The 17,950-nt window shown below is 34.7% G+C and overlaps 1 protein-coding gene across 24 annotated transcripts in view; it reads right to left on the reverse strand.

The window, feature by feature from the left end:
- Nucleotides 1-17,950, reverse strand: part of Trdn (triadin) — a 380,261-nt gene that overhangs the window by 26,228 nt on the left and 336,083 nt on the right. For 14 of the 24 annotated variants that reach the window (XM_075946189.1, XM_075946182.1, XM_075946106.1 and 11 more), the window contains 4 exons: nt 11,534-11,560; nt 10,687-10,725; nt 9,597-9,641; nt 7,804-7,836 (listed from right to left, as the gene is read on the reverse strand). The exons of 8 other annotated variants lie outside the window; for them this stretch is intronic. In XM_075946189.1, the coding sequence (XP_075802304.1) occupies nt 7,804-7,836; nt 9,597-9,641; nt 10,687-10,725; nt 11,534-11,560 (144 nt within the window). The remainder of the gene's footprint in view (nt 1-7,803; nt 7,837-9,596; nt 9,642-10,686; nt 10,726-11,533; nt 11,561-17,950) is intronic. 2 more of the 24 variants (XM_075946125.1, XM_075946143.1) reach the window with 2 other exon arrangements.

A 17,950-nucleotide genomic window follows, 5' to 3' on the forward strand; every position in this document is an offset into this window, starting at 1 on the left:
CACCCTTGACTTCTGTTAGCTAACCAGGTGTAGTTCATTTCCACAATTAGAACTCAACAAATGTAAAAAACTGCTGAGCTTGTAATAAAAGCGTGATAGTAGGGATTATATATATGATTGGTCTTGAGTTTACTATATAAGTAGGATAGCCTTGAACTTTTCATTCTCCTGGCTCTATCTTCTAAGTGCTGCAGGAGCATGTACCACCACAAAATGTTTATTTGTGGTGAGGGATTGGAACACATTATCTGCACCTGGAGCATTATATCAAGTTCTTCCCCAGTCCTGAATCATGTACTACTAAAAAGTTCAAATTTTTAGTCATTTACTTTCCCAAGGGAACTGAACTGAACCTGTAGCAGAGCAAAGACAGAGAGAAATGACAGCCTCACAGGAAGAAAGACATGTAAACTGGCCACAGAATTCTCCTACCCTACTGGTAGACTAGAAATAGAATGGAATCATAGGTTGAAAGCCTCTCTCAACATGAAAGTAGAGACCCAATTTACGTTGCTATGGGCTCAATGACAACAGATTTCAGTCTGGAAATAGTAGAATTCATCCACAATCCCATAATGTGGGGATCTGGTAGAAAAGGCTCACTAGCAGATGATCCTAGACTAATAGGAAGAACTTGTTCCAACTCCACTCCATCTCTAGTATCCTAAACATAATAAAGGGCTAATTGAAGAATGATAGAGAATGAGTCATGTTAAATACAAGCAGAGTGAACTCCCAAATAACTTTACTGAAGGTAGTTCTAAAAGAAGATGCCACTGGAAGGCAGACGCATCCAAACATTGGAAGCAGTTAAGCTGGCATAAGTATAGACATATATTGACTCAAGTACTTAAATTAATATGTTAGGGATTTTAAGAACTACAAGTACAGAACACAATTACCATACAAATGACAAGATGTGTTGGATTTGCATGTTTCAAAAGATGGTTAGAAAATGTACAATCCCTGAATGAACACACTAAAACTTCAAAGATACCTCTTTAAGTAACAGAATAAGGGAGACCTCTTCCATCAGTGAAAGAGGCTACAAAATTGAACAACACATTTAAAAAGGAAAAAAAAAATTGAAATTAGAGAAGACCTATTTTGAAAACAGTGTGATTAAGTTAGAACTTCTTTTAAATTAGGATAAGTCTGTAAAAGAGTGAATTATGACTATATGGAAACAAGGAAACCTAAGAAGAATATTAAGGGGAAATCTCAGAATGCAACCTCTAGTCTTTGTCATGTTTCTCATGCTTATGAACACATACAAAGTTGGAAGGACAATATAAAACCTTAAACGGGAAAAATAAGCTAAGGAGCCCAAAAACCTGATGTTCTGTTAGTACTTGCCTCTGACAAAATCCAAGGAACGTGGCAAAGTGGAAAGCACATTACTGGTGGCACATATGCTTTGTGTGCGATTTTATACATGCCGTATTTTACATAAGGATCTAGGTTTAGAAACAGAATCCCTCCAGACATTTGTATTTATTTCCAGACGTAATCAAGAAACATAAAACTCAAATAATTACAATTAGAAGTGAGAGCAAGAACAGTGGAACTGCTCAACAGCAGTAGAAAGGATACCGCACAATATACAAATGTGTGCTTGATAAATCACATACAATGAAATGCTTCTTTATGCTTCGTTTTGTCTTTTAAGACATGGTTTCTCTGTTTAGCTCCAGCTGTCCTAGAACTTGGATCAGCCTGGCTTCCAACTCAGAGATCCATCTGCCTCTTCCTCTGCCTCCCAAGTGCTGGGAATAAAGACTTAAAGGCAGGTGCCACCATCACCTAGCAAAATTCTTTTTTAATTGACAATTGTCCTAGATGTTTTTGTACCATGAAATAATTTTCTTTTTTCCTTTTAAATCAAAAACAAATAAATCTATTTCAGTGCCATTTAATATTTACATTTTAATGCTATATATATATATATATCTAACATATATATAAAACATAGCTCTTAAGTAAAATTAAAACATTTTAAAAGTGAATATTTTTTGGAAAAGTATATCAAAACTGATTCAAAAAGAGTAAACCGAACAACATATTCTTAATAAGTAAAATGGTTGCATTGACAATATATTAACAACAAACAGAATACTTGCAAAGTAAAATCCATGTCCCAGATCACACCTCTGGTTAAGTCTATAAAACATTTTAAAGAATTCTTTTCATAGTCTTCCAAAATATAAAAGGGGGACATATATAGTTCACTTATACTATGAGGCAGTCTCACTCTGAATCAAACCCAGACCAACACACCTTAAAAATAAATAAGCAGAAACCACTTGGACCACTATCCTCCTATAAATTGGGATGTAAAACTCTCACTAGCAAATTGATACCATCAATATATAAAATCTATACAACAACCAAGTGAGATGTACTCTAGAAGTGCTAGTTTGATTTAGCATCTAAAACTTAATTACAGCATTATACCATGTCTATTATGATATTATACCATGGCTATGACATAGATAAGAAAATGTTATTTGCCAAAATCCAATATCATTACTTTATGATTGAAAAAACAAGCCAGGGAGGAATATATTGGAGTTTTCTCATCTTGGTAAAGAGCTAACATAAACAACAACAATAAAGAAAAATAATCTCTCTTAAATTTTCATTTGTTTACTCCTTTCCTACATTTTTATGTTTTGAGGGATTATTTTATGAATGTGAAGGACCTGATTTTCCTTTTGATTTGAACAAGTCCTAATATCATTGACTGGAATGATACAAAGGCAGTCATACTTTAAATCTTATTTTGACAGCACCAGGGATGACTCACTCCTGCACCCCAACACTTTCAAGAGATGAGGGGGAGAGATTTAATAGCCACTTAGTTTTTACAATGCCATTAAATTATTGTTTGTACTTTGGTCATATTTAAAACTAATTAATTCAACATATATTGGCAAGAATCTCACCATTCCATTTGGTTGAGTTAAGTAGACAAGGCTTGTGATACAATTGCATCTTAAGATTGTTCCATTTTCTTTGGATCACAAGATATGTGACTGGCATGTGCTGTACAGAAATAAGACTAATTTACTTCTTTATAAGTTAAAAGGATGATATGTTTCCATTAATTAATTGCAAGATAATTTTCTCGGCAACTCAATTAATCTCTTATAATATTAATTAATTTTTGAAGTCAACTAACTTTTAAGTATCTTTCAGGATAGCTTTGTATCACTTCAGAAAAGACCATAAATTCATTCATTTAAAATAATAGGGCTTTGATTTGCATTTCCCTGATCGCTAAGGAGGTTGAGTATGACCTTAAGTGTCTTTTGGCCATTTGAACTTCTGTTGAGAATTTTCTGTTCAGAATAGTGCCCCATTTTTTAATTGGGTTAATTAGCATTTTAAAGTCTAGTTTCTTGAGTTCTTTATATATTTTGGAGATCAGACCATTGTCTGTTGTGGGGATGGTGAAAATCTTCTCCCAGTGAGTGGGTTGCCTTTTTGTCTTAGTGACAGTGTCCTTTGCTTTACAGAACCTTCTCAGTTTCAGTAGGTCCCATTTATTCAATGTTGCCCTTAATGTCTGTGCTGCTGGGGTTATACATAGGAAGTGATCTCCTGTGCCTATCTGTTGTAGGGTATTTCCCACTTTCTTTTCTATCAGGTTCAGTGTTTTCGGGCTGATATTGAGGTCTTTAATCCATTTGGACTTGAGTTTTGTGCACGGTGATAGATATGGGTCTATTTTCATTCTTCTACAGGTTGACATCCAGTTGTGCCAGCACCATTTGTTGAAGATGCTTTCTTTCTTCCATTGTATACTTTTAGCTCCTTTATCGAAAATGAGGTGTTCATAGGTTTGTGGGTTAAAATCTGGGTCTTCTATATGACTCCATTGGTCGACTTCTCTGTTTTTATGCCAATACCACACTGTTTTCATTACTGTAGCTCTGTAATAGAGTTTGAAGTCAGGGATGGTAATGCCTCCAGAAGATCCTTTATTGTATAAGATTGTTTTGGCTATCCTGGGTTTTTTGTTTTTCCATATAAATCTTACACCTGTCAGAATGGCTAAAATCAAAAACACCAATGATAGCCTCTGCTGGAGAGGTTGTGGAGGAAGGGGTACCCTCATCCATTGCTGGTGGGAATGCAAACTTGTGCAACCACTTTGGAAAGCAGTGTGGCGGTTTCTCAGGAAATTTGGGATCAACCTACCCCTGGACCCAGCAATGCCACTTTTGGGAATATACCCAAGAGAGGCCCGATCATATGACAAGGGCATTTGTTCAACTATGTTCATAGCAGCATTGTTTGTAATAGCCAGAACCTGCAAACAACCTTGATGTCCTTCAATGGAAGAATGGATGAAAAAAGTGTGGAATATATACACATTAGAGTACTACTCAGCGGTAAAAAAACAATGACTTCTCGAATTTTGCATGCAAATGGATGGAAATAGAAAACACTATCCTGAGTGAGGTAACCCAGACCCAAAAAGATGAACATGGGATGTACTCACTCATAATTGGTTATGAGTGAGGTAACCCAGACCCAAAAAGGTGAACATTGGATGTACTCACTCATAAATAAAGAACCTTCATCTGGCGATGGATGGAGATAGAGACAGACACCCACACTGGAGCACCGGACTGAGCTCCCAATGTCCCAATGAGGAGCAGAAGGAGGGAGAACATGAGCAAAGAAGTCAAGACCACAAGGGGTGCACCCACCCTCGGAGACTGTGGGGCTGATCTATTGGGAGCTCACCAAGCCCAGCTGGACTGGCACTGAAAAAGCATGGGATAAAACCGGACTCTCTGAATATGGCGGACAATGAGGGCTGCTGAGAAGCCAAGGACAATGGCACTGGGTTTTGATCCTACGTAATGTTCTGGCTTTGTGGGAGCCTAGCCAGTTTGGATGTTCACCTTCCTAGACCAGGATGGAGGGGGGAGAACTTTGGACTTTCCAGTGGGCAGGGAACCCTGACTGCTCTTCAGACTGGAGAGGGAGGGGGAGAGGAGTGGGCCGAGGGGGAGAGGAGTGGAAGGAGGGGGAGGTAAATGGGAGGCTGGGAGGAGGCAGAAATTTTTTTCAATAAAATAAAATAATAGGGCTAAGGGTGGTAACAACATAATGCAAAACTGAATCAGAAATATCAAAACCATTATTTTAAAAATGACATATTCCTTCATTCATAAATCAAATTTACTTTGGGATATTCTGGATTTCTGAAGCTATTGGAAAATTTTAGTGTTACAATATTCATAAAATTATTAATGATTTATTAATGCCATATACTATATGTTTGTTTTAGTTCTTTTAATAATTCTGTTCTTTTAAGAAGATATATTTAATAGATGGTTATTTTAGAGGTGGATTTCCAGACATACATATGTAAAAAATATAAATTCAGGATGAACATTAACATTTATACTAGTGAAATCCTTATTTAATTATACCTAAACCTTATTAATGCTTCATGCAAATTTATAAGATAACTTGGAATTACTGAAACCTGAGTGATCCATCCTACCTTAATATAGAAGCAAATTACTTAACAACTACATTTGCATGAGAAAATCTTAAGTTAATGTCCTTCACAACTAAACCGCAGAGCAGATCCTGTTTAATCCATAATCCTGTTTGAAGCATGGAATACTTCACTCTGCAGTGCAATGTTGGCTCTCTGGGTTTTGCTGTCCTATCAGTGGGAGTCCTGATATGTGAGACCACTGGGGTCTTCAGGCATCCTCTAAGAATGAGTACTACAATGCAGTATGATGCAGCTTGTGTTTGTTCACAAACTACATGTTTCTTATCTGTCAGTATGTTTTCCCTTGTCTCCACACCATGGATAGTATTCATGCCCACCGAAACACAACACAACACACACACACACACACACACACACACACACACACACACACACACACACACAAAACAACAACAACAACAAAACAAAATAGCAAAAAAGCAAAAAACAACCTAATCTGTTAAATTTGTTAATTTAGGGGACCCAGTTTGCCAGAAGACAAGAAATGCAAGTAATTATTTCAAACACAACTATTTTTTTCTTTCTTTTCTTTTCCTTTCCTTCTTTCTTTCTTTCTTTCTTTCTTTCTTTCTTTCTTTCTTTTTCTTTTTTTCTTGTTTTTTTTGTTTTGTTTTGTTTTTCAAGACAAGGTTTCTCTGTAGCTTTGGAGCCTGTGCTGGAACTCACTCTGTAGACCGGGCTGACCTCAAACTCACAGAGAACCGCCTGCCTCCACCTTCTGAGTGCTGGGATTAAAGGCAAACACAACTATTTCTTAAATCTCCTTTAGCAAGAGAAAAGTAAATGATGACAAATTTAAGATATCACACTAGTAACTCTCTTACTCCTCCAACTCATTAAAAAAAATGCCAAGTAGGTTTGAGGGATATAGTGCTCATTGTTTGTTAGAAGCTACATTTAGTGTGCTATGCTCTACAAATCTCACAATTTTATAATTTTCTCCAGCCTTCCATATCCTAACCATTCCTCTAGGTAATACTTCTTCCATGGAGTCTGCTCTTGTGATCCTTAGCTTTAAGGCCATAGAGAAAGAATGTGGAAAAGTGTAGTTTCCTAGGGCTGTTCTCCAGGCTCAGCTATAAATCTGTCCTCCTATCCATGAGATAATTCATTAAACTTAAAATAATTCTCCCTTTTAAATTACTGGAGACTGTGTGAGGTTTTATTGTTTTCAATCAAAGTATTTTTGAATGACAAATGTGACAAGTTATATTTACTAATTATTATTTTATGAGCTGTTCTGTACTCAGCTTTTGGATAAATAATCAATAAATATTTAGACTGTTCAGTCCATGTAACAGTCATTAACTACAGAGTGTATGGGGAATTGAAATACAGGTACTATAAATGTACATGTGAAATCAGTACAAGTTTAAACAAACAAGTTTAAAATTGCATTTATAAAAGATGTGTACCTGTATGCTTATTACATATTTTAAATGATATACATATTGGATTAGATATAATATTAAAATAATCTCACAACCTTTTTAAAAACTTTGCTAGATATGTATCAAAATCAAAGATTACAATATAGTAATCTTGTACAGTGTACTTATGATAATCCTAATCTTCGAAGATTTGTTTTTCTTAAATCTGGAACCACGGCAAAGAATAAATTTGATTATTCCAATGAATTCTAGAAATTTTTAAAAGTTTGTTTACAGTAGGTTGATACTTAAGATGCCCAGAAAACTTCATGTGAATATTATATTAAGTAGAACAGTTTAGGCAGGGTTCTTGCATTCAGATAAACAAGAGTCAGAGCTATTCTGCTTGCTGATCAGGGATGCAGGCTTGTGTAATCCCAGTTGGAGTCATCTCTGCCGAGGAGCAGCCTTTAGGTCATAATCGTTCCAGAGCATGCAGACAGCTGTGGTGGAACTTTCCTGCTCACACTGTCAACATTACAGGACTGACATGCATCTAGAACATCACTAGCTCCTGGCAGATGTGTGAGTAGCCAGTGGGGTTACTAATCTAGAGGAAGGATGTTACTGAGGCTGTGGCTTTCAACAGGACATCTTTGCCGTGGTCCTCTCTCTCCATTTCTCTGCATGTCAACTGCTTCTGAGGAAAGTCTCCTCTTCAACCACTTGTTCCCACTACCATGATACCCCACCTCATCTCAGGCCCAAAGTGATGGAGTGCTGACCACCGTCTAAAACCACTAGAACATTTCTTTCTTTAGATGACTTTTCCCTAAGTGTACCGCAGCCACCTACATGTACTAAAATGAATTTATTGCCAACACATACCATACTTACTTGGTATCTTTGCAGGTTTTTCTTCTGAAAAGAGAATATATATTTTGTTTTACTAAGATAATAAAGCAAGAGACTGAAGCACTTGTCAATGGACTAGGTAAATGTATCTAATGTCGGTGGGTTCCTTCCCTACTGATTTAACGAACAAATGTAGCTTTCCATCGCCTGTGAAATGTTTCTTTAAAAAACGCAGTCTCTTTTATAGATGACGATATTCATGCTTACAAAGAAGCCATTCTTCATCTCAACTGCCAAACAATTTAATTTTTTAAACACTCTTACTAAAATCAGCAGGATCTTTTAAAAATTATTTTGGTTCAACTGTAATTACAGATAACTTGAATAAAATTACTTTGCATGATGAAGTTTATGTACACACTTTATAATTTCTAAACTACATGAAATATATTGAGAATTATTTCCCTTTCAAAGATGAATAAAGGCAAGTAGCTGCCAATTACATTAAGAAACTAATACTCTGTGAATGCATCATACAAATTGGATTTTTTCTTTTTTCCTTTCAGTGAGAGATGATTATTTGAAGTAGTACATCTCATTTACTGTATGTTTCTACCATAAAATACACAGTGAGATGATTATTCAAAATGCCAGAAGATAGGCTATTTTCACAGGAAAGGAGATGGGCCATATATTCCTTCAACCACCATTTGTTAAATTTAAGTGATCAGGCTCCAAAATACGATGTAAATGGAATCTGCATTACATTTGTATATTTTGAGATCTATACTGTTTCTAATACAGAATTGAGAATTGCCAGTTAACAGAAATACAATTTGTAAAGAAAAGAGTTTTAATTGGGAGAGTTGTCTTAAACAGAAAATCACAACCCTAAATAACTTAAAAGTCTTCAGTAATAATTCTATTTTAAAAATTCTGTCATGTTTAAGGGGATAGAACCTATAAAAGACCCGAATGGAAACCAAGATACAGTGAACTACCCTTAAATGAAGGAACAAGAGATGCTTTCTCAACTCCCGGTGACTTGGAGTCATGCTTTGACAGTTCTTGACGTGAATTAACAGTTCTTCTTCACTGAATGCTATGGTACTTCTCAATTATAGTAAGTATAAGGCGAAATGGATCTAGGAACATCCTGCCTGTTGAATGTACAGGCTGCAACAAGCAACGATGAGATCTGATGGAAACCAGGGCTCACCTTCCTCTCAGTGAGGACCCACCTGTTTATTACAAAGGAAAAAAATGGCTTTTTGGTTGTGTTTCTCTACTATCTTGGAGGGACTGGCCTAAAATAATGTCACTTCTATTATGTAATTAATAAGGTTTATTTGTAGTTTTGTGATAGTATCACCCAAACACATAACTTTATTTTAAAGATCAGTGTTCTGACATTTTCATGCTGGCATTTTCCAGTTTATTGCTAAGTTAAACTAGTTTAAAAGTCAACACATAAATGAAATACATATGTGATGATAATTTTCTTCACAATAAAATACATCTCAGTTGAAACTGTTTTAAACTCCTATAAGTATATAAACTTTGATATTATTATGCAGCTAAAGCTTTTGGTAATGGAGAAATATTTTTCTTCTAGCATGACGAAAATATTTCACTGAATCTATGAACTGATAATATTTCCTTCCTAATTTTTCTGCCAGATTTTTTGCCTGTTCTCACTCTCAAATTAGCAAAAAAAAGCATATCTACAAATCTTCTTAAAAACATTAGTGTTAATAATAGTATCAAATAACATATGAATTTCCATAGCAACAGAGAATATAAATATTCATAAAGTTCAAGTTTACCTTTAGTCACATTGTGGCCCTGAAGATTTTCTTGTCTTGTGGGAACTGTTTATTAAAAATATATTTTAAATACGAAACTTTAAAATAACTTTGCATCAAATAATTGTCTCATTTTAAATATTAAATTTATGAGATTCAAAATTGCAATATTATAACTATTTCCTCAAGGTAATTCTTAGAAATTTTATCTTATATTGAACTAATGTCTAATGAGAATAACCAGTAACAAGATAATCATTCTACTGTACAAAGAGATTTACAGTGGTAATGCAATTATTTAGAGGATTCGTATTTGTGAAAACTGGTCACCATAAGCACGCAAATTTGAATAAATCAAACATCATTTTTATTATTGGCAAACATGCTTTCCTCTTGGTCTGGGATGTATTACTTAGACAATTACTTCCTCTGTAAAATTTCCGAATGAATATACTAAAACCAACCCTGACTATATGATGCTAGAAGCTTACTAATGGAAACCTTACTTAAACTTAATTTTAAGGGAAAAGGATAATGGTCATACTGTGTCCAGATTGTCCACCAATGGAAAAATAAATGAATGCTTAATTTCAGCAAATTATCTTTCATTCATTAGTCATATTTTCAATGACATCAGTACATATTCACCAATGATTTCTTTAATCAAAGCAATGCCTTTAAAATGCACACACATCAATTTTAACTTAAAGATGATATAAATAAAACATAACTCAAATGAGTTTAGTTTCAAAATTTTGACTTATTTTTATCTTTTTCTGATAATGTATACTTATTTTTAGTGTTCTTTAGATAAAAAAATCAATTATGTCTTAAATAAAGTTTTTATTCATACATCCTGGTGTTTGATAGTGAATTTTGAGTCATCAATATCCACAATTCAAAAGTCATATGTATGGAGATTATTTATCAATAACAGGTAGAATTTGCAGCAATCTAAATTTCTACTCCTTTAATAGTTAATAACCATGTAAATGCTATAAATTTTCGATGTTAAACTTAAATTTTGATATAATCAATAATGTAGTGCCTATATTTTCATAAACTGCTTTTATTTTTTTGAGAAATTTACATATAAATTTACTATGTTTACCTTTACTTTCCTTTTCAGATTTTTCAACTTTCTTCTTCCCTAGGGAGAATAAAATGACATATAATAATCAACTTATGAAACATAATGTTTTCATTCACTCCTGGAAAGTTGAAGTTGAGACTTGAGCCCATGAGAAGAGGTGGGTAAAATCAGGTCTGTTCCATTTCGAGATGAGTAGGAACATTCTATAGATAAAAAGAAGTATGCTAATTATATTTAGCTACCTCTATGTATAGTGCCCTTTCATTTTTTCTTATGTATTTTGAAGAACAAGACTATAGCATTAAAAAGAGAAATTCAAAATAGAAACAGAAAAAAAAGTCTAAATTTTCATTGTTGCTGTAGGTAATTAAGATTTGACATTGCATAGCAGTTTCTCAAACTAAAGAAAGTAAACAATCTTCGAGCAGATTAGGGAGGGTGACTTGATCCGGGGAGGAGGAGGGAAATGGGAGGCGGTTGCGGGGAGGAGGAAGAAATCCTTAATAAATAAATAAATAAATAAATAAGAAAAAAAAATAAAATTCCCTGGGACTGCAAAATAGATTGTAGAAGTAGATTAGCAATCTATGATGTTGACTGGCTGATGGTTTTCTTTTGTATGTATTTTACACAAGAGCAAGAAATAATGAGGGGAAACTAAATATATGGTAGGAATGTGAAGTACGGTTTCCATTCGCTCTTAAAAGTGGGTTTGGAACATCTGTGTTTTTCTGCAGATGAGTACACCAAGAACTTGGGCATTTGGGTGACTAGGCCTGTTAATGACACATAGTTAAAGAAAGACCCTGGTTTCAACTGTTTTTCACAATTAAATATTATTTCATTTCAGAGATGAAATGTTTACCTGAGTCTGTGACTTCTGATGTTCCCTCTTTAGAAGAAATATTTACAAAAGAAGAAAATAGAAGAGAATAAAGTTTATTTCAGTAGGTAATTGAACTTTATTTTCAGATATTCTTATTAAATCAAAATAGATAAAATGCTCAAAATGACAGAGAATTAATTTGAAAATTAGTGGTACTTCTAAAATAAGATGAGATATCTACCTTGAAAATGGATTTATGGTACAAAGTAAACCATATAAAATTACAATATAAACCTTAAAACTCCATTGCATCAATGCTTAACTTGATCTCATAAATGCATGCATTATCCATTAACTTTTATTAAATTCCCATATATAAGATGCTGTGCCATGGGCAATGAAGGGGAGCTATAAAAAGTAATGAAAACTAAAACAGTAACTGACTTAGCACCTAGTGATATAAAGTGACATTTGCCTTTACCTGTAGCATCGCTTAGACACTGTTCTTTCTTGTTTAGTTAATTCACAGACTAATAATATTCTAAATGTTACTCAGAAAGTTTTCTTATCTTTAAAATTATATGAAAAGATCAATATTTACTGAAAATAAATCTTTCAAACCATAAAAACATACTTCTTTTTTTAAAATATTTATTTATTTATTATATTATGTGTATAGCATTCCTTCCATGTGTGCCTGCAAGCCAGAAGGGGGCGCCAGGTCTCATTTTACTTCTTAATACATTAAATTCTAGAAAACATGTATTTAATATCAATCCTCTGTAAAATTCTGGAAGATACTTCTAGAGTTTAGGAAGATATAAAATATTTTTACTAATGACTATAATATGTTAATAATAATAAGGAGTTCATAAACAAAATAGTGTTTTCATATGGCAAGCATTCTATTTTGACTTAAAACCCTTTCTTTTGGTAATATTCTTTACATCAGAAGTGATAAAAACAGACTAAAAATAGAAACAATTTTCTCCATTGTAAGGGCAGTATTTCAGGAACCAAGAAATGGCCTCTCCTCCAACATTCAATGTTTAAAGTTGACACGGGAACTTTTCAGAGAAAACCATGCCTATATTTTTTATTAAATTTTAAAAATTATTTTACATACAACCAGTTTCACCTCCCTTCTCTTCTCCTGTTTCCTCTTCCCACCTACCTCCTTCCCTTTATCCAATCCTCCACCACCTTCTCCATTCAGAAAGAGCAAGACCTCCATGGGAGTCAGCAAAGCATGGCATATCAAGTTGTATTTTTAAATAATATTATAGTTCTTTCAAGAAAGAAGTTGATCCTTGACTTTAAAAAATATCTGAAATGAGCACTCTCTCTGATTCCATGTCCTAGGAATACTCATTACCCTGTATGAGCCAACCTCCCTTCTCACCTGTCTCTTTGTGCTAGCCTCTAATACGTTGAGCAGTATCTAACTGGGAAGCCACTGGGCAGCAAGCATGGGAAGCAGGTAGGTTATCTTAATTCCTTTAAGTCTATTTCCAAATCCCCAGTATTATCTCAATTCCACAGCAGATCACTCGCAGAAATCTGTCACCCATTTCTGCCTTTATAACCTGTGAATTCTGCTTTACTTAACCAGCTTTCTTCCTTCGTGTGGATCATTTCAGAGCCTACTTCAAGCTCATCCCCATTCTTTCCTGCCATCACTAAATACCTAGAATACTTCCTAACCGACATGAGATCCACAATGGCCAGACCTGACAAAAACACAGAAGCATTTCCTACTAGGCAGCTTATACCTTCCACACTCTCCTAAGATCCAGAGAGCACAAAAACAAGGAATGGTGTGCCTACTCCAAAAAGACAAGACCTCGTGATTCAAGACCCAGAATCACAATCATCCCAAATACAGATGCCTAGGTGCCAGCACAGAACAACTCTTTATCACCAAAGACCACATGTCTCCACTAGAACCCAGCAGTCTTACCAAATAAACCCTGAGAAATATGCAGTAACTAAAGCACATGACAAGGACTTCAAAAGACTATCATGAATATGTTCAAGATCCTTAAAGAGAGTATTAATAAATCTATTAAAGAAATCTGTACACTAACAGTGGCATGAAATCATGAAAACCATTCAAGGCATGAAAGGAGAAATAGAATCACTACAGAAAACTGAAACTGAAGTAAAACTGTTAAGAAAAAATGAGTAAGCTAAGCAAGAACCTCCATGGTAAGCCAGACTAACCTTTCACACATTAATGGAAGTGATGTGGGAATGATTTCTTTCTGATCTGTTGCTTTCATTGGTTAATTAATAAAGAAACTGCCTAGGCCCATTTGATAGGCCAACCCGTAGGTGGATGGAGTAAACAGAATAGAATGCTGGAAGAAAGAAAGCTGAGTCAAGGAGTCGCCATGATTCTCCTACCGACACAGGTTAAGATCTTCCCTGGTAAGACACCTCTTGGTGTTACAGGGATATTAGAAATGTGTTAGATCGATATGTAAGAGCTAGCCAATAAGAGGCTGGAACTAATGGGCCAGGCAGTGTTTAAAAGAATACAGTTTCCATGTAATTATTTCGGGGCATAAGCTAGCCATGTGGGCGGCCGGATGCCAGGGACGCAGCCCTGCTGCTCCTATTACAACATGGAAGGGAGACTTTCAGACACTGAAGACAAGATAGAGAAAAGAAAATCTCTCAAAAAAAAAAAAAAACCTTTAAAAATAAAAATAAAATATCGAGGCACAAAATGTCCAAGAAATCTGGAACATTAAGAAATGACCAAACATATGACAAATAGTAAAAGAAGAAGAAGATAAAATTCAAGTCCAAAAAAAACAGAAAATAGCATTTATTTTTTATTTTAGTTGCTATTGAAAATAGGTTGCTTTCATGCAATATATTCTTACTGTGGTTTGTCTTCTCACATCTTCTCCCAGAGACTCTCCAATTATCCACCCACCCACCCAAATCTACAACCTTTATTTTTCTCTCTCATTAAAACACAAATAAGATTAAAATAATAATAAAGTAAAAGTAGATTCCAACTAAATGATAGGAGAAAAGTTCCCTAACCTTCAGGAGGAGGTGCTTATCATGATACTAGAAGCAAAAAGAATACAAGAAAGAAATTCTTCATGACACATAAATGTACAGAAAAGAGATATAATTTTAAAAATTTCAAGGAAAAAGACAAAATAACATATAAACCCAGACCCATTAGAATAACACCTGCCTTCTAATAACATGCTCAGGCACAAAGCAGACTTTAGGAGACTATGAATATCAACCCAGACTGCTATATCCAGAACAACTTTAAATCACAATTGACAAAGAAAAAATATTTTGTTAAAACCAAATTTAAGCACTATGTACAAATATAGTTGTATAGAAGGCTATAAAAGAAAAACATCAACCTGAAGGGGTTAATCACACCAAATAAAACAAAAGAAATAAATAATCTCAGAACAACAAATCAAAATAAGGCAAAACACACCATAAATATAAAATAACAAGAATAAAAAAACACTTCTCATTGATAACTCTCAACATCCGTGTCCCCAACTCCCCAATAAAAAGACTTAGACTAATATATACAGGATTTAAATATAGGATTTATCTTTTTGTTGTACCTAGGAAACAGACATTAGCATCAAGAATGGACACAATCTTAAGATAAAAGTATGGAAAAGGTTATTGTGAACAAATAGATACAATATGCAAACATATGTAGCTATTTTAACATATGCCAAAATAGACTTCAAACCGAAACTCACCAAAAGAGATATGAAAAGACACTACAGAATTATCAAAGTAAAAATCTACCCAGAGGATAGTACAATTCAAACATTTATACACCAAACACCAGGGCAAATAAGTTAAAAACAAAACACTACTACAGCTAAATTTAATATTCATGCTCTCTCAGCGATAGTGACTTTATTATATTATAGACATGTCATTCATCCAAAAACTAAGCTGAGAAATACTGGAGCTAAATGATGTCATAGGCCAAAAAGACATAATAGATCTTAGAGAATGTTTCACAAGAACACAAAAGAATATATTCTCGCAGGGCAGTGGTGGCGCATGCCTTTAATCCCAGCACTAGGGAGGCAGAGGCAGGCAGATCTCTGTGAGTTCAAGGCCAGCCTGGTCTACAAGAGCTAGTTCCAGGACAGGAACCAAAAACTACGGAGAAACCCTGTCTCGAAAAATCCAAAAAAAAAAAAAATTCTCATTTCAACAGTTCTCATCAGGAATTTTTTCCTGAACTGACCCCATCCTCAGGCACAAAGCAAGCATCAACAGATACAAGAAAATTGATATAACAAATTGCATTCTATCTGACTTTCATGGATCAGAGCTGGCTATCAACAGCAATACTAACTACATGAAGTTTACATACTCATGAAAATGGAACAACTCACTACTGAATAAAAATTTGCTCAAGACAGAAATTAAGAAGGAAACTAAAGACTGTAGAATTGAGTGAAGATGAAAATGCAAAGTACCCAAACTTGTGGAACACAATGAAGGTGGATAAGATCAATAAAGTGAATGATAGCTCATCCTGGTGAGGACATGGAGTAAAGTAAGAACTCATTAACTGCTAGTAGGCATAGAAACCTGTACCATCACTATGGAAATTAATATGGCAGTTCCTCCTAAACCTGGGAATAACATACAATGAAATCCAGCTACACCAAAAGGACCTACGTTCTACTACAGAGACACTTTCACATTCACATTAATTGTCATTTTATTAATAAAAGCCAGAAATTGAAAAAAGCTGATATGTTCTCAAAGGGTAAATACATAATGACAAAATGGTACCTATACACAACAGAATATTACTAAGCCTTTAAAAATGTCATATATTCAGGTAAGTGAATAGAGCTAGAACAAATCCCGAGTGAGGTAATGTAGACTCCAAAAGACAACTATGATATGTATTCTCTTATATATGGATATTAGCTGTTTAGTCATAAAATATTGATCCTCAATCCATAAATCCACAGAGGTCACATATGGAGTATGGGATTAGGGGAGAGGGAAGAATTTTATGAAAAAGCAAATAAGAGTATATAGTTAAGAGAGGTGGTGGCAAGGAACCCAAAACAGAAGAATAAAATTGAGAAAGAGAAGTAAGAACAAGTAATGGATAAATTATAAGGAGGCACAGCTAAAACTAAGCATAATTTGAAAAGTAATATGGAAGCTTACTATAGCAGAAGCTTCCTTAAAGATAAACATATATGAAAAAATCTAAATATAATTGTTTCATAATGGTGGAGACAAAGCGCTAATTCAACATCTTTCCCACCAAATGAAACTCTGTGTCCTCTAGTTGATTTGTTGTTCAAAAGATGCCACAGGGAAAACCCAAACAATCCAGTATCACAAAGGCTATTGGCTGCTCTCCAAAAATTTATGATAAAGCCCCATTGAAGAAGACAATGCCTATATAACTCATTGAACATGTAAAGTCATACCTCTAGGCTTCATGTCTACTTATTAGTGTCTATGGTACTGGAAAGTATGTTTCATGCTATTAATAAAGCAAACTAAATACCAACTCAGTTATCAACCCTTTGATCTACAATGGCAATATACTTTAAATACTCTGGTGCAATGATGGCACATAAATTTTGGGAGTACCCAAACACTATCTGATTAAATTAAAGATCCACTCCATAAAATGGAAATTATGACCATGCTGCTCCGGTTTCCAAGAATCTGAGACTAGAAAGGCCATGGGCCTATGGGAAAAGCAAATACTACTGTTCTCCTGAGAGATCATAGCAACACAATGACTCCTAATGACATTCTGCAATACCTTAGGGCATTTTCATGCTGAGCTATTATTAGAGATGCTTCCTCCTGAAGTACCTGGTACAATATACAGACTCTCAACTGGACAGTGTGCATAGTGAGAGACCTTGTAACATGTGTGTGTGTGTGTGTGTGTGTGTGTGTGTGTGTGTGTGTGTGTGTATGCCAGAGGAAATGAAGGGCATGAAAAGAAAAAGATCTTATAAACACAACCGGACTGATGCACATATGAACTCAAGAGACTGTGATAGCATCCTCAGGTTATGAACAGGTCTGAGTCAGATGGTTTCCAGTGCTGAGAGGAAAGTAAAAAGAAGCTCCCACCCCTAGCCTAGAAGCTATGTCCAATCAATAACCACTTACAAATGAAAAATTACTTTTTTCAAGGAATTCTCACTGAGTATACAAACCAGACATAGGGTTAGGCCTCATGCTAATCAGTAGATAGCCAATGCAAAATGAACTCAATATTACTTTCAGAGATGTCTGATTGTTTATTTGGTTGGTTGGCTAGTTAGTTTTTGTGTCTCCTAATGCTTTGACTAGGTTTTCTTTTTAATATTACAGTTATTTTGCTAATATATAATGGTTTTGATTTTGTTTGTATAAGATTTCTGTCAGAGACACAAAAGTTTGTCT

Source organism: Microtus pennsylvanicus, chromosome 1 (assembly GCF_037038515.1).
Source record: "Microtus pennsylvanicus isolate mMicPen1 chromosome 1, mMicPen1.hap1, whole genome shotgun sequence".
NCBI classification, from domain to species: domain Eukaryota; kingdom Metazoa; phylum Chordata; class Mammalia; order Rodentia; family Cricetidae; genus Microtus; species Microtus pennsylvanicus.